General features: G+C 38.3%; 1 protein-coding gene across 1 annotated transcript; it reads left to right on the top strand.

Moving 5' to 3' along the window:
- The first annotated feature begins 6474 nt into the window (after window positions 1-6474).
- On the top strand, window positions 6475-8570 carry CYTC6A (Cytochrome c). Its single transcript, XM_088955356.1, has 6 exons — window positions 6475-6753; window positions 6829-6961; window positions 7772-7869; window positions 7960-7991; window positions 8075-8138; window positions 8223-8570. Exons 1-6 carry the CDS (start codon window positions 6697-6699, stop codon window positions 8361-8363), a joined length of 525 nt encoding a protein of 174 aa, XP_088811482.1. The 5' UTR covers window positions 6475-6696; the 3' UTR covers window positions 8364-8570.
- Window positions 8571-24415: the final 15845 nt, after the last annotated feature.

Genomic DNA, 24415 nt, shown 5'->3' with positions numbered 1-24415 from the left:
TCAACTTCTTGTCATAACAAATGTATTTTTAACATTTCAAAAAAAGAAAACACTCAATTTGAAGCAAAATAGGTGATGTAAGTTTAATTATAAGCTTGTCTTAATCATGCCTAATTCCCTTCTAATATGATAAACTTGTTAATCACCTAAGGGTTTAGTAAAGATATTGTACAAATGATATTTTGAATAAACAAATACAAGTTCAATATCACCCTTCTGAATATGGTCTCTTAAGAAGTGATGTTTGATTTCCATATGCCTTTCCTTGAGTATTTGATTGGACTTTTAGAGAGGTTTGGGCACTGGTATTATCACAATTAATTGAGATATTTCTATAGCTTAAACCATAGTCATCCAAGGTTTGTTTTAGGAATCCTCAAATCTCATCCATTAAGATTTTCATAGAAATAGAACATTTTAGTTGTAGGATGTGGGTTACATATTAAGTGAATCTCATCTATGCAATAGGACAGGCCACTTCATCATATGAAGGAAAACCTATTCTTGAGACCATGACTAGATTGTTTAGTCAAATCATAATTCAGATCCTTCCTACTTAATGATTAGTATGATGTAGCTTTCTCTTGGATAAGGATAGAGAAGAATATATCGTATTCAAGCATGCATCCTAAAGTGCAAAATTGGTTTAAGGTCACTTATAATGCTTCTAAAATGTTTGACATCAACTACTTATTTCTAATATGAGCCAAATCAATCACCATTCAAACATTTTATTACAAAGTGACCTTGAATCTTAAAACAGTCATTACATGAACTTCATGTTATACACCCATTTTTCAACCATCCTATTTGTAATATGTTATCATGCTGATCATATCATGGAAGTGGGGAGGTATATTGTTGATAATGACCAACATTCGTTTTATGCATATCTAAACTAGTAATCATGCAAGAGGCGCAATTTCAACACTCAATAACATACATTACCATTTTATATTCCCTTAATCATCATGAGAAGTGCATGATGTATCATAAGGTATATGTCATATGATTTCAAGTTTAAACACTCATATTACTCCATACTTTTTCACAGCCCTCTCTTTCTCTATTTTCCTTCTTGACTTCCTCTCAAATATGGAATGTCAAGTGAAATTTGCAAGTGATTGAGGATATAATCTCAATTGAATCACCATATTTCTCTAAGGAGGAGAGCAAGACCAAATGCCCAAATATAAACAGTGTGTTCTCATGAATCTGTTCTTTTATAATTAGATTATTCCTATGACTTCATCATTTTTTTTCAAATTGAACTTTTAATTTTTTATTTTTATAAATAAAATTTTGACCCATGCAGTCGAATCAGTGACTCATGACCTAGAGGCAAAAATGGTTCAGCCATCTAGTCAGCTTTTAAAACATTGGTTCTTATACAAAAGATTCATAAAACCTTGAACTTGGTTTTTATTCTTTTTCCTTCAGAGGAATCTTTAACATCTTGTTCAACTTTAGCTCAATTATAAGAGTACTATTTAATTATTTGCACACTTGGATTCAATGAATTTGTTATCATCAAAACACATAGGTTCAACACAAGCTATATCTCTTTTATGGCCCTATAGGTGTAATGTGGTTTGTGCCTATTGGCACAACATAGTTTTGTCATGTTGCCTACAGTGTAACAGGCTGTGATAGTACAACTTGATAGAATAAGGAGGGGGTGCAACATGGGCCCAAGCCCATTGGCTAGCATAAAAGTTTTTCTAAAGTGAAAATATTAAATATATATATAATGTGTATTATGTACATATATATTATTAATATATACATAAATATACATATGGGCCATGTTTGGCATGGCATGACACTATAACACTGTGGGCCAGGCTGGCCCAACCCGTTTTACACTTATAGATCTCCCTATTGCTCTTTATCCAGTTAAAATAGTTGTTGCTTGTTAAGGGTCAATTGGTAGGGTCATAATGTTTCGATGAGCTATTGCTTTGATACCATGTATCTCAGGGATAATCATCAAGGCCTTGTGTGGTGATCAAATGAGTCGAGTAAGAATATGATAACAAACAACACGAGAAAGGCAACAACATATGATAACAAACAACACAAGAAAGGCAACAGCAATGGCACACAAATTAGTGTCTCGAGGTCCTATGCTTAACCTTTACATCTTAGTTCCCTTGAAACTGCCTACTTCCTCTTAAAGAGGCATTTAAGATTTTGGTATTTACATAGGCATCCTCTCAATAGAAAATGAGTATAATACCAACCCAAGACAGACATGTTGATACATGGATGGCATGTTAATGGTGTAGTCTATAAAATTGATCATGACAATAACACAATGCCCTAGACCTAGTCAATGGGTTAGTGATAAGGTGCACACTAAGCTAGTGGTAGATTAGTGGTTTATGGATTAATCTATAGCATCATAAAGAAGATAAAATATTAAAATCGATAAAGTATAGAAAAAATTTAAAAGAATTAGACATGTCTAGTGCATGTAATATTATATATTTCTCATATTAATTAAATAAAAATAAATATGACAAATGAGAATTGTTGTGATCAATGATGAAAATGGCTAAAAGTGAAAAAAGAAAGAAAAATAGAAGAGAATTTCAATTTCTCTCCTTCTATGGTTACAAGAAACCGTTTCTACTAGTGCCTCAATGCTTGGACTGTTAGACAGTGTATGCCCTTAGTTCTAATCATATCGATGTATCTTTTGACATTTATTGTAATTGAATAAAGTACATAATTGATTCATGTCATTGTGGTGTATTTCTGTGTAATATCCTTAAACTGGACATATATGAGACTCGTGTTAGTTTAGAATCTTCACAGTCGTTGGATAGATTTATGGAGATTTATCCTGCCAAGGCTGACACTAATGTGCCGCCAAGTTGGTTGGGGTGGCTTGTCTCAGCTGCCAGGTGAGATCTGAGGTACATGTAGTGTGGGTTTTCTTGAAACCCTAAACCAGACCAAATTCCAGTATTGCCCTGGACCTTTGAGACAGATGGGCAAAACTGTAATGTTACACCTGACCCCTAGACTCGATTATGGTACTACACTAGGTGCCGTATTGAGCTATCATTGATATGCCAATTAATGAGATCCTTAGAGGGGGTCAAAACCTAGGTATGTTGGGGCAGTCTGAGAATTCACTTGCGTGGGTGATCATAGTGACATGATCAGCCCCTTTGTCGGACAAAGTGAATGATTAGGGAATGCACTCTCTCTGATGGAAACCTAAATTGCCGGCAATTGATTTCAAACATTGAGATTTGTTTTTGCAAAATATATATTTATATAGACATATACATATATATTATGGTTTCAAAATGTTTGCAAAATGTTTTAATTTCTGGGATCCATGTGATTAGAAAGTGCAGCACTGCACCTTGCAGCCGAGGGAGAGGTCCTTTCTTGTCGGGTAGTGTTTGATCATTATGGGCTAAGAGGTTAAGTGTAAGACCATTGAGGTTAATATCTGATGGGCTAATCGTGCATCTGCCCACAGTTCAGGGGCTTTCATAAGGTGATTGGATCCAAGAACCATTTAGTGTAAATGTTGGGCCCATTAAGAGCCCATGGTGATGGACTTAGGGGTTCATTGTCTCCTACAGTGAATTCGGTCAAGCCTTGTAACAGAGGTTGGGCTGAACCCATGCAGCTGATGCGTAGATCAATGTTAGGGTCCCACGCCATACAAAGAGAGCCAAGTTGGCAGTAGATTAAAGAGTAAGTGAGCACATAAGCTTAATGGGTCTAAGGCCCAATTCGAACTGGGCTTAAGTTAGTTTATTAAAAGGGGGTGGATTCAATTTTTAAACTGATTAGGATTAGCTGAAGGATAAGATAAGTCTTGTCTATTTAAGAGTCCATATCCAAATATAAGATTTGAATTAGGAAACTCTCTCCTAATTAGATTAGGAGGCTAATCCAAAGAATGCTATAAATAGGGGGCGAATTCTTCAGATTTAACACACAATAACAAACTGCAGAATTCTTCCCCAGTTCTTGCCGTCCCTACCCAGTGTGATCTCCACTTGTGGATCTGATCAAGAAGAGTTCTTGATATTGTTTCTTGGTAGAAGAAGCAATCTGAAGTGGTGCTCACCAGCCCTTGCTCGATTCTTGCTGAAGAACTTAGGTTCTTGCTGAAGAACCATTATGCTGATCCTGCTTCACTACACATTGTGTCATCTTCAGTGGAAGCGGGTTTTGGTCTTCTCTTTTGGCATGAAAACATGCGTTGGAAGTTATTGTTACTTCGTATTAGGTATATCCCTCACTCTCTTTTGGTTTCAGGTCTGTCCCGGTTTTGGATTCAAGAACGAACCTTGAAAATGCAGTTTTCTAAATTAGGGAATACGATTCTCGGGAAGGGAGAGAGAAAATTTTTGAAAATTTGCCCAACCTTTCTTCATAGTTCGGCCATCCATTTGATAGATCTCCCTTTCCTTCATTGACATGTAATGAAATTTAAATCTTCCATAAAGGATGCAAGCATCCATCGAAGTGCCCCAAGGATGGACACAAAACCATATTCTCTTTCATGAAAGGAATGCAAGTGAATTCTAGCAATGATATTTGAATATCAAGCCATCAAATGATGATTGATGATAAAACACACACACAACTCCACTCCACCATATAATTTGAGAGCACTCTTCATAACTTGTTTAAATAGATTGAGTTCAGTGGATAACCCTTCAAATGATTGACTAATGGCGATTTGGTTGACAATACATAGCCTTTTTTTTTGGGGGGGGGTGCCTCAAAAAAGCCACCGCTCTTCAGCCCTCCCATAATGTTTAGGGTGAATTTCAGATTGTCACCTTGTACTTTAATTTGGGCATAGCAACACTTAACCCCTCTCCCATTTTTATTTGTGATAAATATCCCATGAACTTTTAAATTCTAATATTTTGCCCCTCTTCTAATAGTTTTGACAGTCAAAAGACGCATTGAGCTTTTGTATTAAGACCTGAGTAGCCTGAAGCCCATTTGGTTAAGGCATGTCTTTTTGTGCATTTTTCCATGTGAAAATGAATACAAAAAAAAAAACAACACAAGAGTTTCATTTGGAGCTTCCTGAAAATCACTCAATTTGGGCTTCTTGCGTCTTTTCGGCGTGTCGACTTTTGACAGTTAGATCTGCCACAAACCAAATGAGAAAAATACCAAGTTGCGATTTGTCGGGTTTGTAAATAGCCGACAGACCGTGCAAATAGACGTGCCAAATAGGGCCTAAATTGATAGAAGAAATTAATTTACTAAAATGGCCTTTCAAGTTTTGTATAGATGAGAGAGTGACTTTTCAAACCAACAAAAATGGATAGGACAAAGCACATTATCTCTTTCTTCCCCAGTTTTCTTGTAAACCTTAATCGAACAAAACCCTCACCACAAGAAAGAAGAAAAAAATAGAAACATATATAAGTAAAGGATTTATACAAATGTATGAGAGGAGCAAAGTGATGTAGATCTAGGAAAGCATAATTTGGGGCTTTAGAAATGTTTGACAAGCATATATGACAGTTACATGGAAATCTCTTTAGAAGTTAAGTGATGAAATTCTAATTGGGGGCACAGTGTTGAAATCTGAAGTTCTTGGAGGTATTTGTCAGAAATGAAAGTTTGGAGGGTTAAGAATTGATGATGGGTGATTTGGCCCGACCTAGTAAGTAAAGGTCACATGTACATGACCTGCCAGTAGGATGATAACTCGATAAACGGAGTTCAACAATTCAGGAGCCTAGGTATTCGGGCACCTCGACACAGAGCCACCTCGGCACCAAAGCCAGTTCGACACCTAGGTACCGAAGTGACACATAATCAACTCCAGAATCTTCTCAGTGGATTTCGAATCTCCCTGGATCACGCCGCATAACGACAGGCCTTATCCTCTCATTGCCCGGATCGGACGGTAATGATAGACTTCATTGACTGGTACGTTACTCTCCTTCTAAAGTGGAAACGGATCGCATCTACACAGGTCGAAGATCCTAGAGTCATTTTGTGAGACCTACGGTAGCTTAATTATATAAGGGCATCAACCCCTCTAGGGCCCAAGTACGCGTGATTTAGTGCATTATATCTCTCCTTATTCTCAAACTCTTAGCTCGCATATACTATTATTGACTTAAGTTAGGAGCATCCAAATCGTGTGACCTACTTGGCGGCATGCATCAAGCTGCCTTACAGTTAGGAGCATCCAGATCACGCACTATCAAGAATCACTATCCAAAGTACAGGGTGGCAATCAATAATTTACCCTATACTTCGACAAAGTTTCTGTGCCCTCTCCCATTTCAGAAAGCTTCATTTTGAAGTTTCTTAAAATGGATAGGTATTTATTAGCATTTTGTTGATGTGCCTAATGGCGCTTATATATCATAAACGCCTTCATTAAATGTGTTTCTTAATTTTAGTCATATAAGTACAAAACATTTACTAATAAAGTAAACAAAACCAAACACCCTGAAAGTTGGGCCATTAGATCGTGGAAGCCCATTGAGGCCTTACAGTCCTGTGGCTGTCCCATACCGAAATGATGCCTAAAAAGAGAGTAGTCCACGGCCCCATCAGGCCACCACAGCATTTGGTCACATAAATCCAACTGTTTTACCAAACGACTACATACCGATACCGAAAGATGAAGATGGAAGGGAGTATTTCTTGAGCCGAGAAGAAGAAGAAAAGGAAGAAGAAATGCTTCCTTTATCTGTGACATTTGGGTTTAGGAACTTTTCTTCCCTCCCAGTAAAGGTACTAGAATCCCTTCACATCTCTTTCTCCCTCTCCCTCTCTCTCTCAAGCCCAATTGTTTTTTGAACTATGCAGTCTGTAGATAAGGAATATGTGGAGGAGAGATCCCCAGTTGCTGAAACGCCTAAACAAATCAAATTTCTAAAGAGTTTGGCACCCCCTTTGATGGCTGCGCTTGTGGCCTTATCACCTCTCTGCAATCCACCAGGTACGTACGCATTTTACAGACCGCTAATTCATCTCTCTCTCTCTCGTTCATTATAAATTGCCATCTTATGCTGAATTACTACAACACCCCTGATAAATTGACAAGTGAAAGTTTGTACTTCATTTTGGTATTAACTCTGTCTACTGTTGCCTAGCAACTTTTCTGCTTTCAGCTTTGAAAAGTTTAGAGAGAGAGAAAGTTGATTTTACTCGTCCCTAGAAAATGGGATATTTCCTAGGGAAGGTTGTATCTTGGAAAATAAATGCTACTTTAATTTTGTTTTCCTCTGTTTTCGTTTTGTTATATTTTTAATATTATTTATTTCCAATTTAGATTGTTCAGACCAAACTAATAGACACAAAGCCTGTTTGATGGAAGGCACAGTTACCCTTGAATGGGAAAGAAGAAGCCTTTACATGCAACACTACATGTCTACAACCTTTTGCTTTGGAATGTGTGATGTCCATCAAATGAGCTACTTGGTTTTGGGCCCAGACAGAAATTATTTCATTAACATGCAGGAACCTTTAAATTTCAATTTCTTAATACAAGGATCCCGTTGAAATTGAATCTACCATATATGTGTTGTTATTCAAAGTCATGATCAGAGTTTGTTCCATTGTTTATAGAGGATAATATGGATAAAGGACAAACTAGTAGAGCCAGTACATAATCAGATTCTTACAAAAGAAACTCACTAATTTTAATTTCTTCAGATAATCATGTAAGTAAAAATTAGAAACCTTGTTTTATTTTTTTCTCTCTTTTTTCCTTACATGATTGTTCTTTCTTGGCTTTTTCATGGTGCAGCATCACTTGGACAGCTTACAGATGTTCAAAGAGGAGCGACGTTGTTTCGCCGAGCCTGTATTGGCTGTCATGATGGAGGTGGAAACATAATTCAGCCTGTGAGTCATCTCATCAGTTAACCCTTTAAATGAATTGGATCCTTTATGTTCTTTCAATTCATTTAGTTCTAATTCAGACCATCTTCTCAGGGTGCAACACTTTTTTTACAAGACCTTCAAAGGTGAAAAGCAAAGTTCAAACTGATACTTCTTCTTTTCATGGTTGAACATTGAAATAATTTGGGTTTTTTCTGGTGCAATGCAGAAACGATGTTGATAAGGAAGAGGAGTTATACAAGATCACATATTATGGAAAAGGAAGAATGCCAGTAAGTTTTGCTATACTCCAACATTATCTACATGTAATCACATTACTATTTGTTTGCAAATTATCTAGTCTATCTGTTCTGCAGGGATTTGGTGAGAATTGCGCACCAAGGGGACAGTGTACATTTGGACCCAGGCTACAAGATGAAGAGATTAAGCTTTTGGCTGAGTTTGTGAAATTACAAGCTGATCAAGGGTGGTCAAGTATTGAAAGCTATGGTGATTGATTCCTACAAAGACTGAAATATGATTTTGCTTCTTTTAGTGCCCAGCCACACTTGCATTAGGGTATACATGGTAATGCTCACGGTTGTTCTTACACCTAACCAGCAATTAGTTCTTTTTGGGTCTCTGTCAATATTATGCAACTAAATGGGTAAACAAGCAGCTATTGACATCAAAATTTTTATTCCAATAATGGACCTCTTTTACAAGATCAAGTTCCCAAACATCTCTTTTGCATTAGCCCATTTTTGCATGGCCTCATGCCTAAAAATAATCCAATGGTATTAGAAGGGGCCTATGTGGGACCTTCCAATTCAAACTTGAGATTCTAATCAAGAGCCCTTATCTTAAATAATTCATAGGGCATTTTGTAGACACCTCATTTTTTCACAAATAATGTATTACTTTACTCTTTCCAAACAAGTAACCAAATCATTGTTTATTTTATTTTCTAGCTTTGTTTCTAAATTGTTTAGCAGAAATCGGGGCAGGCGTGAAAGACTCAGAGATTGAAGAAGCTTCCTCCCTCATCTCCCAGCTCTCAGAGGTCTTTATTTCAACCTCTTTCCCAGACAAGCTAATCTGGTTCCTAACCCCAAATGGCACCTTTACCACCAAGTCTTTCTTCCACCAGCTTGTTTCCACTTCCAGCTCCACTACTCCTCAGGCTAACAGGATTTAGATCTCTTTAGTTCTCCCCTAGAGTCTCCTTCATTTCAGAGTCATTTCAGAGGTAGCTTGGGGAAGGCTGAATACTTTTGACATCATCCAGAGAAAAAGGATAGGGAGAGCTGGGAGAACTTTTTATCTCCTCATGTTTGCATTATGTTTCCAAGTGATGGGTAGTCCATTGGTTACCTGTTTATCAATTGCCATGTGGCTAGAAGCTTGTACTAGATTTATGGAGGCAGTTACAGCTGGGCTCCTAATTCTATTGGTGAGTTCATTAATTATCAGAAGTTACAGTCTTTTGCTGGAATGAATTTTGGGGACCTGCATAGATGGTGGTTGGATTACTTGCAAACTTCTCCTGCTGAGCCCCTTATAATCTCCTTCCAAGACAGTTGAGTGATTTCATTGTCCATTTTAATGGAAGCTTAAGGAGAGAGCTTAATTTCCACTTAGCTGTGGGCATTGGTGGTCTGTTATACATCTCTTGTAGGGACTTATGCTGGGTTTTTAGTGGACCACCACAGCAGGGGATCCATCTGAAGCTGAAATTCGTGCTGTCTTACAATGACTAAGAATTGCCAAGGATCTTAACTCCCTTTCCTTGGGAGGTGACTCTAGATATGCCATTAAATGGCATGGGATAAAGAACAGGGTTCAGGACTTTACAGATTGTCCAATTTCTTGCACGAAATCTATGAAATGGCCTCCTTTTCATGTAGTTTCAGATGAATCCCAAGGAATCTCAATCATTTGGCTGATGGGTTGGCAAAATCTGGCTTGGGATTTTTTTTTTTTTTGGGTATAGTGCAAATATAATACCTTACTGATCTTGCTTTATTCAAGTTTGATATAAGTTATCTTTTTTCTCAAAACATAGGGGTGGGCATGGTAGTAGAGTCTCATTCCCAAATAGAATTAGCAACCACCAATCAAACTTTTGTTGAGAAAGTCTCAACTCTCTTCATAAGTTCTTACTTCAACTATTAATGACCTATTAGTTGATGGTCAGTTGGCACCCCTCCAAATTAGGAAGCACGGAATTAAACCCACGGAACCACTGGCTCTCCATTGCATGGCCAGTGGGCCACAAGTGCACCTTGCATTGTTCCAACCAAGGTTCACAATATCGGCCGATACGTATCATATTGGGAGCTTCCCAATACACTCTTACAGAGGGTATATCGGGGTTTTGACCGGTTCAGGGGGTACATGAACCTTAAACCAGCCCCTCTGAATTAGATTTGAAAAAAAATCTAAAAAAAACACCGAGTTATGTAATGCTAGTTATGTAATACGAAAGAAAGAAAGAAAGAAAATACATTCATCAAGCCTATGAATAGTAAAAAAGACATATTGATAGGGATTTTATTAAAATCTCCTACTACCATCCAATCATATTCATGCACTGTCAGCAATCTGTTGAAATTCATTCTAGACTTTGCATCAGACCAGAAGAGCTCACACTTGCTGCGACCATGGTCATAGCATAATAGCATTTTTTTTAACAACCACCAATAAAACATAGAAATGATCCCCATTGTTCTGAACTCAAAACACTGGGATTTGCCTTTTGGTTGGGTCGATGGTGTATCCATATATATTTCTCAATCTGTTGAAATCTATTCAAGAGTTATGCTGTTTGCATCAGATAAGAAGGGCTACCATGGCCCTAGCTTTTTCTTACGATTGCCAATAAAACGAGGAAATGATTTCCATTTATTTAAATTCAAAACACTAGTATTTACATTTTGGTTGGGTCGTATATCGGCGGTATCATATCGGTACTTAGAAACGATTTAGGTCCTTTGCATTTGTAATCTGTTGAAGTTTCATTCAAGATTTAGCTCCTTTGCATCAGATTAAAAAGGCTTACATCTGATGTGACCATAGTCCTGGCTAGTAATTAATCCCATTTTCTTTCTTAATTCAAAACACTATATTCGCTTTTTTGTTCCATTACTATTGAAGTTCATTTAGACTTGGGCCCTTTGCATCATATCAGACGAGCTCACATCTGCTGTGACCATGGTCCTAGCATTTTCATATGGTCACCAAAGAAACAAGGAAATTATCCCCATTTGTTTTAAATTCAAAAGTCAAAACACTGGGATTTGCTTTTTGGTTGGGTCTCTAGTCTTAACGTTTGATCAGTTACCTAACCTTGTGAGATCACTTCGGTTTTTTTTTTTTTTTTCTAGCTGTATGGTTTTGATTCTGGATCCTACAATCTCTGTCAACCAGGGGCTTTGTTTCTTTCATCACATCGATTAAGATCATTTTTAAACACGTTCAATAAAGTATTTAATATCATAACCACTTGAATGTTAGTAAGAAGACTAACCCAACAAAATCGATGATACAATAGATTACCCATTTTATCTTTCTACTCCCAACATTATCTAAGGTGGTTGTATTTTGGTACCATTACAAACCTCCCACGCATGCATTTTTAAGGTATGCTTGTTTCAACCAGCCTCAAAAAACAATTGTATGCTAATTTGTATTTGATCAACTCAAAAACATTTTAGGTAAAAGGAACAATGGTGCCAAACACAAGTGGGTGAGTGTTTGGAGGATCAAGACCTTGTTTGATTTGCAGGAATAGGGGTCTTGAATCGGAATTAGAATGGGCTATTCCTATTCTTGTTGGATTGTCCTCCTCATAAGGTGGGACCCACAAATCATAAAGACAAAATGAAATAAAAGTGAAAAGGACAAAAAGGAGAAATCAAGAAAAATGGTCTTTTGTATTCTTTGGTTTGTCTTGCAAATCAATATGTCTTTTGGCTACCAACGAATTGGAGAGAGCTCACTCTCCACTCTCTCAATTCTAACAACTCTCTAGCAAATATCAGAAAATAAAAAAGGGATTTTGAGAAGAAGGGTTTGGAAAGATGGAGATTTACAAGGGCTGAAACGAAGAAGACAAATCAGTTTTCAGCATCTATTTTTGTTTCCATTGTTGTGCTTCCACCTTTGGTGAGAGATTTCATGTTTGCTATCTATTTTATTGATATTTTTTGTTGTTGGAATCCAAGGACCTTCTTGATGTTCCTCATTTAGTTGTGACTAGATAGAAAAACATTGTATCCCATTATTATTGCTGATAGTGGATGATTTGGATTTTAGTCCCGTGGTTTTTACTCTCACATTGAGGGGTTTTCCACGTAAATCTCGGTACCTACCATTGTTATTCATTTTGTGTTTGACTGTATGTTTCTTTACTATATATCTGCTATTTGTTGTTAAAATCTCTTTGATTTGCATAAGAAGAAAATATAGGAATTATTTCCAACAAAGTGGTATTAGGTCTTGGTTCTTGTGCAAATCATGGAAGGAAATTCGGTTAGGATGATTTCATTGAATGAAAGCAATCGGTCTATTTGGAAATCAAAGATGAAAGATATGTTGCTCTCCAAAGACTTGTATGCACCATTGAAAGGTAAACAAGGCAAGCCCAAGGATATGTCAAGTGACCAATGGGAAATTCTTGACTTAAAAGTTGTTGCATGCATCCGACAATGGTTGGGTGACAATACTTATCATCTTGTGGCAAATGAAACTTCAACCATTCCTCTTTGGAACAAGTTGGAAAGAGTTGTATGAGAAGAAAACCATCGGCAATAAGGCTTTCTTAATAAGAAAGCTCGTAAATTTGAAGTATAAGGAGGGTTTGTCCATTATCGAATACTTGAACCAGATGCAACATGATGTATATCAGTAGGCTTTAATGAAAATAGTGTTGGATGATGAGTTCCAAGCCTTATTATTATTGAGTTCATTGCCGGAATGTTGGGAGACGTTTGTGGTGTCTCTTAGCAACTCTGCACCCGAAGGAAAAGTCATAATGAATATGGTAAGAAGCAGTTTGCTCGATGAGGAAATTAAAAGAAAATCATTGGACACTAGTATATCAAATGCACTTTTTACAGAAAGTCGACATAGAAGTACAAGCTGAGGTCTATATAACCGTGACAAGTCTAGAGGTAAATCCAAGTTAAAAAAAGATATCACTTGCCATTATTGCAATAAGACGGGACACTTCAAGAGAATGCATAAAATTAAAAGTGACAAAAAGAAAGTAAAATGTGAAAAGAAAAAAAGGAAAGGATGTGACTGCAACTGTTTTAGATGGGGAGGTTATGATTTTTGTGGGATGTGAAGAGTCTTGTTTTAGCCTTACATACCAAGACATAGATTGGATTATTGACACTAGTGCGTCATACTATGCTACTCCACACAAGGAACTCTTTACTACTTACAAATTATGTGATTTTGGTATAGTAAAAATGTGTAATAACTACACAAAAAAATTATGAGGTTAGATGATGCTCAAATAGAAACCGATGTTGGTTGTAAATTGGTTCTCAAGGATGTAAGGCACGTATCGGATCATTGCTTCAACATAATATTTGTAGGAAAATTAGATGGAAAAGTCAACAACAACAATTTTGGTGAAGGAAAATGGAAGCCCACCAAAGGATCTCTTGTAATGGCAAAATGGTGAATATGTTGTATTCTTTACAGAATGAAAGCTCAGTTATATAAGAGGCAGCTGAATGTTATAGAAAAAGACTCCTCCAACCTATGGCAAAGCTGTTTGGTCACATAAGTGAAAAGGACTTCAAGTTCTTGCCAAGAAACAACTCATCCCGGGCTTGAAAGGTACGCATTTAGATTCATGTGTTCATTGTTTTGCTGGTAAACAATATAGAATTTTTTCTTCAAAGAAATCCTCCTCATAGAAAGCAAAATGTTTTAGAATTGATTTATTCCAATGTATATGACATGAAAGCCAAGTCTCTTGGTGGTGCCTCTTATTTTGTTACATTCATTGATGATGCATCTAGAAAAGTATGAGCATATACCATGAAACATAAAAATGAGGTATTGGAGATATTTAAACATTTTCATGCTAGAGTCGAGAGAGAAATAGAAAAACTCATCAAATGCATCCGTACAGACAATGGAGGTGAATACATTGGTCCATTTGAGGAATATTGCAAAAACCATGATATTTGACAGTCAGTTCCCAAGACTCCACAACATAATGGTGTGGCTGAACAGATGAACCACACCATTAAGGAAGGAGTTAGGTGTGTACTTTCACATGATAAATTGCCAAGATCTTTTTGGGGAGAGGCAATGCGTACCGCTTGTTACTTAATTGACTTGTCTCCTTCAATTGTTTTGGATAGAGATGTGCCAAAAAAGGTGTGGACAATGAGAGATGTCTCATATGACCACCTACGGGTATTTGGTTGCAAGGCATTTATACATATTCCCAAAGATAAAAGGTCCAAGCTTGATGGAAAGTTCAAGCAATGCATTTTCTTGGGTTGTGCAGATGAAAATTTTGGGTACAGGTTATGGAATCTAGTTGACAAGAAGCTAATAAGAAGTAGAGATATGATCTTTCTTGAAGATCAAATAGTTGAACTTGAGAACATTGCAAAGTCACAATCAAAGCTTGAAAGTTTGGCTAATTTGGATCTGGTTCCTTCCTCTATTATGCATGGTGAAAACAAAGAAGATTTACAAGATAATGTAGTTGATGATGGTACACTTCAGGTGGTAACTTAGGTGATGTTGATCATCATGAAGAGGGGGAATAACCCATAGAAGCTCATTAAGTACCACAAGAACAACCTTAAACTCAAGAAGAACCACAATTGAGAAGGTCTACTAGGGAATGAGTTCCATAAAAAAAATACTCTCCTCACAAGTAAGTTATGCTCAGTGATGTAGGTGAACCACAGTGTTATGAGGAAGCTGTAGAAAGTAAAGAAAAAGGAAAATGGTTGAAAGCTATGCAAGAAGAACTAGATTCATTGCATAAGAACTGCACTTGACTTGGTGGATTTACCAAAAAGGTAAAAAGGCACTCAAGAACATATGGGTATTTAGGTTGAAAACATAAGAAAAAGGCTCACAACCAAGGTACAAAGCAATGTTGGTTGTGAAAGGCTTTGGTAAAAAAAAGGGGCATTGATTTTGACAAAATTTTCTATCAATTTGTGAAGATGTTATCAATCAGAGTAGTATTAGGCCTAACAACAAGTATGAATTTAGAGGTTGAGTAGCTTGATGTTAAAACTACATTTCTTCATGGTGATTTGGAAGAAAACATCTACATGGAGCAACCGAAAGGGTTTGAAGTCAAGGGAAAAAAACACATGGCTTGTAAGCTAAGAAATAGCTTGTACGGGTTAAGAAAAAAACCTAGGTAGTGGCACAAGAAATCAAAGCCCTTTTAGGTGGATAATGGGTACAAGAAAACAACTATAGATTATTGTGTATTCATTAAGAAATATTATAATGATGATTTTATCATTCTCTTACTCTATGTTGATGATATGTTGATTGTTGGGCAGGACATAAGCAAGATTAACATGTTGAAGAAGGACTCGCCACCAGGCAGCTCGCCACCAAGGGCACCTACAGATAGATTGCCACTAGGCAGCTCACCACTTACGGGCAGCTCGCCTCATAGTCAGACCGACCACAGTATGACAACCCCGAGGAGCTCACCACCGTACCCCATGTTTTATGGGATTGTGACTTGTAACGGTTGTATTATCTCACCCACTCCCTGATTTAGGCAGAAATGGGCAACCTTACCGATTGGTGGCTTTATGCCCACCTAACATGAAAGCAGGTCTCATCACAGTAGGACTCTAGGAACTACTCCACCAAACCCACGAGGACTCCAGTATATAAAGACCTCACCCCAAGGGGCAAAGGGGGGGCGAAAAAATGAGGTGGTAACCCTTGCTCTCTAGATCTATCATTCTCTAATATCATTCTCAGCTCCCTACTAAGTGCTGGCTTAGCCATCGGAGTGACTTCATCGGGTATACACCCCTGAGCTCTCTGATTTAGTTCTTGTAGATCATCTCCAGCTTGGGAGTATCCGGTTCAGTTCCCATCGTTGCTAGTTGCTAGACCAGTTCCTGTAGGGAGCATCTGGGCTACGCCACGCTAGGGAGCTCCACTTCAGCCTCCGAGTCATCAACCACTTGGGAGCAGACAAGGTGATGAGGTACTTAGGCAAAAATGATACGTGACCAGAAACGGTTACATCAATTGGCGCCGTTTGTGGGAACCTGCTACAAAAAGCTAAATTCTCATCCTACCAAAAGCTAAGTTCTCATCCTACAAAAAGCTAAGTCCTCTTCTTTCAGAAAGCTATGCCCTCACTTTTTAGAAATTGAAGCTCTCGCTTTATAGTTTCCTTTTTTTATGAACTCAAAGACTATGCAGGGAGCTAACAGACTAAGCAGCTCTACCAACTTTACTTTAAGTTTAGATAAAACATCACCAGTCCTCTTCGCGAGGTCCCTTCTACAAAGATGAGCTCTTTGTGGCTTCCGCGGGAGTTGGTGGCCAACAGACTACATGGGCACCCTTGCTGGTCGAGCCTTCCAAGGCTCCCGTGTGAGCTGGCGACCTAAAGTTAGTGATACTACCCCCAAAGGTTGAGTTCCTAGTGGCTTCTTGTAGGAGTGGGTGACCGGCGCCACGAGGCTGATGCAGCGCAGACATAGCTCTAAGGTGCCCACCCGATTTCCTAGCGGCCTGGCCCAGGCACGACCTAGCAGCCTGGCCCAGGCGCGACCTGGCGACCTGGCACATGTTTCAACCTAGCGACCTGCAAGACGTTCTCGCCGACAAATTTGGCATGCATATCCAAGCACTTAGACGATCTCGCGAAAATCTCGGATATGGTGCGTGAAGCCTGCGCCAAATAATGCCTGTATAAAGCCACCAACTACCGAAGCAAGTAAGCAAGTTCTAGCTCTCAGATTGTGATTTTTAGCTCGCAGTCTACTATGAGAGTACTGACTTAGCCATCGGAGTGACCTCACCGGGTTAGCCACCCCGGGTCCTCTGACATTTAGTTCCTTGCAGGTCTCTAAAGAGCAACGAAGCTCATTAATCCAGCTCAACACCTGGTTAGCCCGGTGCCTCATAGGCTGCCCGACACTTGGTCAGCCCTACACCTCACAGGCAGCTCGGCACCTGGTCAGCCCAGCACCTCATAGGTAGCTCGACACCTGGTCAGCCCAGCACTTCACAGGCAGAGACCTCAATACTACATAAGACCCAATCGCCTCTTCGACATGGGCAAAGTCTAGGAGTGGACTACTAGTCGCTCCCAAAGCCTATGGGCTACAATACTACATAAGACCCAGTCGCCTCTTTGACATGGGCAAAGTCCAGGAGTGGACTACAAGTCGCTCCCAAAGCCTAAGGGATACAATACTTCACAAGACCCAGCCACCTCGTCGGCATGGGCAAAGTCAAGGAGAGTAGACTATAAGTCACTCCTAGAGCCTAAGGGCTAAAGTACCTCACTGGCAGAGACCTCGTCACCTTACGGGCAACTTGTTTCCAAGCAGCTCCCAGAACCTAAATCAGTGCTTATGAACTCGTCGAATTATGGGCCAAAAGGAGAAATCTACTCCCTTCGCCGAGTTACTTTCAGCTTGGGAGGGGGGGGGGCAAATGATGAGGGTGGATTTGGCCCTCCGATGACATTATGACGCCTGACATTTACAAACAACCTGGCACTTACAGGCAGCTCGCCATAGACAGCTAACCACAGACATCTCACCATCGTGCAGCTTGGCACCTTACAGACAACTCGCCACCAAGCAACTCGGCTCTTCACAAGCAGCTCGCCACTTATAGGCAGCTCGCCTCTTAGTCAGACCGACCACCGTATGACAACCCCGAGGAGCTCACCACCATACCCTGCGTTTTACGGGATTATGACTTGTAACAACTGTATTAGCTTACCCACTCCCCGATTTAGGTGGAAATGGGCAACCTTACTAGTTGCCCATCACAGCAGGAATCCAGGAACTGCTCCACCAAACCCATGAGGACTCTAGTATATAAAGACCTCACCCCCAAGGGGCGAAGGGGGGTGAGAAAATGGGGTGGCAACCCCTACTCTCTAGCTCCCTCATTCTCTAATATCATTCTCAGCTCCCTACTAAGTGCTGACTTAGCCATCGGAGTGACTTTGCCGGGTATACACCCCCGGGCTCTCTGATTCAGTTCTTGCAGATCAACTAGCTCCCGCCGCCTACAAAGATGAGCAGATCATCTCTAGCTTGGGAGTAGCCAGTTCAGTTCCCGTCGTTGCTGGTAGCCAAATCAGTTCTTACAGGGAGCATCTGGGCTGCGCCATGCTAGGAAGCTCCACTTCAGCCTCTGAGTCATCGACCACTTGGGAGCAGATGAGGTGACGAAGTACTTAGCCAAAAAATGATACGTGAGCAGAAACGATTACATCAGAATCCAAGAACCTTCTTGATGTTCATCATCTAGTTGTGACTAGATATAAAAACATTGTATCCCATTACTATTACTGATAGTGGATGATTTGGATTAAGGTCCCATGGTTTTTACCCTCACGTTGAGGGGTTTTCCATGTAAATCTTGGCACCTACTATTGTTGTTTGTTTTGTGTTTGACTATATGTTTCATTACTACATATTTGTTATTTGTTGTTAAAATCTCCTTGATTTGTATAAGGAGAAAATATAAGAATTATTCCCAACAATTCCAATTGTTTGCTTGGGTGGAATTGGAATCCCATTCCCATTCCTACTAGAATGGCAGTACCCCATTTGAGGGAATGGCCATTCCCTACCCTTCCCTTGGAAATGAAATATCATTCTTGTTGATTCTAATTCCTATTTCCATTCCTATCTGAACCAAACAGACTATGGGAATGGACCATTCTAATTTCGGAGGATTTCGATTCCAATTCTAATTCTGATTCCGACTGCAAACCAAATGGACCCCAAATCTCTGTTGTCGTTTTAGGGGAACTGGTTGAGCTTATTGAAAGTAACCCCCAGGGATTGGGGACTGTGAGAAGACCTTGGATAAATAGGGAGAGGAAGCAAGACCTAGAGCTTTGGGATCAAGGATAAAGATGTTGGGATTTAAAGGCTAAAGGTTATATTGCCTAGAGAATAAAGTGGAGAGTTTGTTCTCCTTTCTTGTGTTTGTTTGAGGATCTACTCCCTTTCTATACCCGTTCTATGGCTATCGGGCATGAGCCCTTCTAAAATTTCTAATTGTCTGTTTCTTTCTCTTTTTTCTTTTGCTTAAAATGTCTTTTAATTTTTTTTTATTGAATGTCAATTGTGCATATTTCGAGGCTGAATCTGCTCCTCACACAACGCTTCTCACAACAGCCTCCTGTACTTATGTGTTATTATTCATGGAAGGTATCCCAATGCACGATGGGATGTACCTGTGAGGTGCACTCTGTGAGGAGTAATCCCAATTCGCATATTTTTAAGAAAGGTGTGTTCTATTGTCGAGGAAAATCGTGGCACGCTAATTAGTGTTAGTCGATACATTTGAAAGATATATAGTAGTGTGATGCATGTTTCTTAATCCCGGCCAAGTGGCCATGCATGTATGTTTGCATGACCTAGCGAATAAGAGAGCCTAATGCTCTTACATTACCCGCTAGCTCAATGAGGAGACATGCTCACACTATTGAGCATCGCCTGTTAGAGTCGACTTTTTGTGTGTGAATCTTTGGCTGTGATTTGCTTGAACAAATCACTAAAGCTATATTTGGTTTGAAGGAAAATGTAAGGAACCCTACTTTTTCCTTCAAACCAAACATAGGGTAAGTGTGAATTGCTGAGTGTGGATCACTAAGTGCAAAATGAGTCATTATGTTATACTTTATGAGTGGATATTATTCCCCATTTTTGAAACAAGAGTTCACGAGTACATGGACGATTGTTTTTGAAAAAACAAAACGTTATACGAAACATTGAGAAAGGGGGTAATTGTGACTATTCTTTTCCTTGGTGTACTCTTTATACATTAGTAGTGTTGCCTGTTAAAATTGGATCACTACCAAGTCCTCAGAGCTACCCTGACGCATATTCTAGAGATTAGTTGTGGTAGAATGTTTTTCCATGGTGAACCATTTGCCAAGAAAATTTTCAAGGAGGTTGTCCCAAGAACGGACGTTGTTGTTGGGTGCTAGGTTACTGAACCATGGATATGCTCTTTCTTGTGGGAGTTTTGCAAACCTCTCTCACCTTCAAATCACCATCTGTAGCATAAAGGCCTAACACGCCTTCAAACTTGCTTATGTGTTCTTCGGCATTGTCCTGTTGGGGCCGACATAATGATATCAAGCCTAGGGTGGAATGTACCTTGGTAGTAAGGTTTTTGGGTGTAAAAATCACTTACTTTCAAGCAAGGTTCTAAATATTGATATGCTCGATACGTCCATAAGGGTGTATTGGGCAATATCAGACACTTTATTTTTACTATTTTTTTTTCAAATCCGGTTCAGGGTGCAGTTTAAGGTTCCTCCACTCCTTGAACTAGTCAAAACCCCGATACATCCTCTGTAGGGGCATATTGGGGTACTCTCAATACGATATGTATCGACCGATACAGGCTGATACGTGTTGATTTTTTGAACATTGCTTTCAAACACTCTAATAGCTCATATTTTCTCATGGATTGCAATTATCCCTATAATAATCTAGGGTCCATAGTGACAAGCTAGTGTCTTTAGACAAGATATGTGGAGGTGGAAGGTTGTAAGAGTGAGGTAACTCCAAGTTGATTGCAGCCAGGGAGGGCATGGCTGATCTGCCCACATTTGAGGTTTGTTGGATGGGAGAAAGTCGTTGGGTGCTTCGTATTTGGTAGAGGACTTCTAGGACTTGTTGCTCAAAGCAGTTTTACTTATTATTTAACATGTCTAACTTGTCCTTAGTCTAGTCTAGGTGATATTCGAGCTTGTACACCTTGTGTAATTAGATTTATAGATCTCCAACATCTTCTTCCTAGTGGGAATGTTCCACTTCTTCCATCGAGGTTGGGGCATCTATAGCACCTTCGGTGGTTGGGGCTTCCTAATAATGGATAGACATCATCCTTCTAGGTGGCATCTCTTGAGTCTTGACTAAATCGAAGGTACAAACAAGAGATTCTTTATGTAAGAGGTCTTGGTTGGGTAAGGTGGTTTGAACCTTTAAAGGTGATGCTTGAGGTATAGTTTGTGTAGAATTGGGCAACTTTAGGCTCTGGTGAGCCAGTTTTAGTTAGATGAGTATCTAAAGGGTCAGATCCCCCTTGTGCTAAGGGAATCAATTAAGGAGTGGAGATTGAATAAGAATAAGACTAAGGGCTAGTTGGGTTGATTGAAGGAGGGAAAGGAAATAGGAACCAAAGCTTTTAAAGCCGAACCTGACAACGAATTGATCAGGGTCCGGTTCTCGGGTTGAATAGTCCGACTGTTCGAACCAAATGGATGGCCCATTTTGATAAAAAATTAAAAAGAATAAAAAATAAAAAACAGTCAAAACCGTTGGATGGTTCAACCACCCGGGTTAGTGGTTTGTTGACCAAATCAACGATTTTTGACAAAATAACGATTTTGGGGTAAAGCAGAACCGGTCACCAGTTCCCATTTTTTTGGCCTGACCATCCGATCCAGTCCGGTTTTGAAAACCATGGTGGGAACTATAGAGCTTTGGAATTGGGGATACTAAGATGCTAGGGATCAAGGAGTGAAAGTTGTTTTGCATGGAAAGTGGAGTGGATAGTTTGTTCTTTTTTCTTTGCTTGTTTTAAGGATCTACTCCCTTTTTATAGCTATTTTTTGGCTTTTGGGCCTTAGCCCTTCTAAAATTTCTATTTGTCTATCTCTTTTATCTCTTCTATTTTTTCCTTAAAATGTCTTTTAGTCTATTTTTTCATTAAATGTTTGGTGTGCATATTTCTGTTGTTGAGGCAAATATCCTTGTCAAGCAGTGGCATGATAATTAGTGTTGATTGACATGTTATGAGAACAACTACTTTGTGTAAAAAAATTGTTAAAGGTTAGGTTCATATCCATTTTACCCCTCCCAAAGCCCTAGACATCATGGGCCAACATTAGATTATGGCCTTTCTACTTCATGGGACTACTAAATGGAGGGGTAACCCATCCAATATACTAATAATCCAAGTCTCTGCCAGAGAATTTATCAACTGAGCCACCATCAGTTGGTCTATAGCTTTATGTTTTGGAACATCACTTGGACAATTTAATTAAATATGTTTAAAGAAAATCAGCATTTTTTTTTTCATGAATCATGATTGTTTCCTTGTAAATTGTCCAACTTTATAGGGCTAAGCTAATTGAATACTGTATACTGTCGAGGCAGTGTACATTAACTTGTACCTAGGTTGCAGAAGAGGTTGAGCTTTTGGTTGAGTTTGTGAGCTTACAAGGTGATCGAAGGAGGCCAAAGATTGAGAGTGTGGTGACTAATTAATTAATTCCTTCATAAACCAAAATTAATACAAGTATGCTAACACAAAAAGACTTATACACAATTATCTACTTGTAAGAGCCTAAGAGGGTGATCTCCAAGAACGCATTTATGTCTCTACCTTTGTTGAAAAATTTGAATGACACTGTACAATCAAGAATGTACTTTGTGTGTTTTTGTTTTAAGAAAGTAAAACTTTTCTAAACCATTATTGGACCTAATTTTCTTGAAATTGCAACAGTGAAAACAAACATATGTTGTAGAACACCTACTTAGTATAGTATTGAACATGGATGTGCTTAAAAGGATTTTGTTGATAGCCTTAACTTTTATATACTTATAAATATTAAAATAAAGATTATAATGAGTTTAAAGCATCTCTCCTTAATTGCTTCCTCCCTCCTCCTAAAGGAAAAAAAATATAAAGATAGAAAAAACAGAAAAATGAAATCAAAATGAAAATAACAATGTTTTAAAAATCGACTTGGAATCGGAACCACTTTGGCCACTAGTTTCCGGGTCAGCCATTCGACCATCTAATTTGAACGGACAACCTATTCTAAATTAAAAAACAAAAAAAAAAGTTAAAATAAAAAACAACCAAAATCATTGTCCTAGTTGAACGGGTTGACGTGGATTGACGGTTTGATCACCTGGGTCAGTAGGTTGTTGACCAAGTCAATGGTTTTGGCCAAGATACGAGTTAAGGGTGAAATTGAATCGGTTGCCTTGACGATTTTCGGGCTGAACGGTTTGACCATTTGGGTCAATGATGGCTCGAAAACCATGAAAAATAGTGTTGATTAGACATGAGCAGGATATAAAACCATTTAGGGCATTTCCTCTAATAAAAATGTGAAAAACATAAGAACTTAAGGAAACAATAAATGGCTCTTGATTATTTGTTAAAGCTATCTTACATCTCAAAAAATGTACATGTATGAGTGTATGTTATAGCACCTACTAAAAAATGTATTTGGGGTAACTTTGACCAAGTCAACACTTATAAGAGCTAGGCATCTAAAGAATAATTTTGACTACTGTTCTTGTTATAAAACAGTCTTCCAATATTATCCAAGTCTAGGGAAAGGAATGAAAATGAAAGGGCACCATATCCATTTGACAATCTTAACTATTAACATTCCTCATCCATTGTCAATTGCTCGTAGGCAAAGACCTATTTGCTTATAAATAGGAAAAATAATATTGCAAAAGATGGTAATAATGAATATTTATAATTAAACCTACAATGAAACAATTACAACTACACCCCATTAATGAAGATAAATCCTCCAATAATAGTACTCTTATGACTAGTAAATGTGTATATGCATATCACACGGGAATTTAGATTACAACAACAACAATAGTAAAAGCAATAGTGATTTTATTATCTTTCACAACCCATTGAGTAATGGTGGATTTGTAACCTTTCTTTCAACCCATAGAGTTTCAAATCTTACTAATAATTTATATCAATGTCTTCTAATTTGTACTTGAATTGGACAATCAGATTGATTGATCTATCATTTGGGTAGATAAATTTCTAAGCTTTTATCGATATCTAAACCACTTTATTGCTAAACCAAGAAAATTATTGCCTTTGTTAGTTGGTTGAACCACTGACCTATCTGACTCATCATTGCATTATGGGTCTAACATTAAGTCTCTTTTTTTAGTCTTTTGTATATCTAACCATTTCCATTATTAATAACAATAATTCTAATTTATATCACATATTTCATTTAACATGACGAACATATAATATTAAAGACATGTACAATATACAAATAATATGATTTTTATCATTTAATTTATTATGAAATCACAAATTTACTTTTTTGAGCCAAAGGGTAATGTAGTTCCAATTGGTTTTTAAAACAATACTTTTTCATATTTTGATCAAATTGGCTGATTGAATTGGTTGACCTATCACCAGACCATGATTGTAGGTCTATCTCACCATTAAGCTATTTTCCTACAAAAAACCATTGGCTAAATCAACAACACAACTATGCCAAATAGAATAACCCAAACTGTAAAAGAAATCAGACCAAACT

This window comes from Nelumbo lutea, chromosome 7 (genome assembly GCF_056320005.1).
Source record: "Nelumbo lutea isolate HS-2025 chromosome 7, American lotus-T2T, whole genome shotgun sequence".
NCBI classification, from domain to species: Eukaryota; Viridiplantae; Streptophyta; class Magnoliopsida; order Proteales; family Nelumbonaceae; genus Nelumbo; species Nelumbo lutea.
This window is presented reverse-complemented; position numbering and strand designations above follow the sequence as displayed.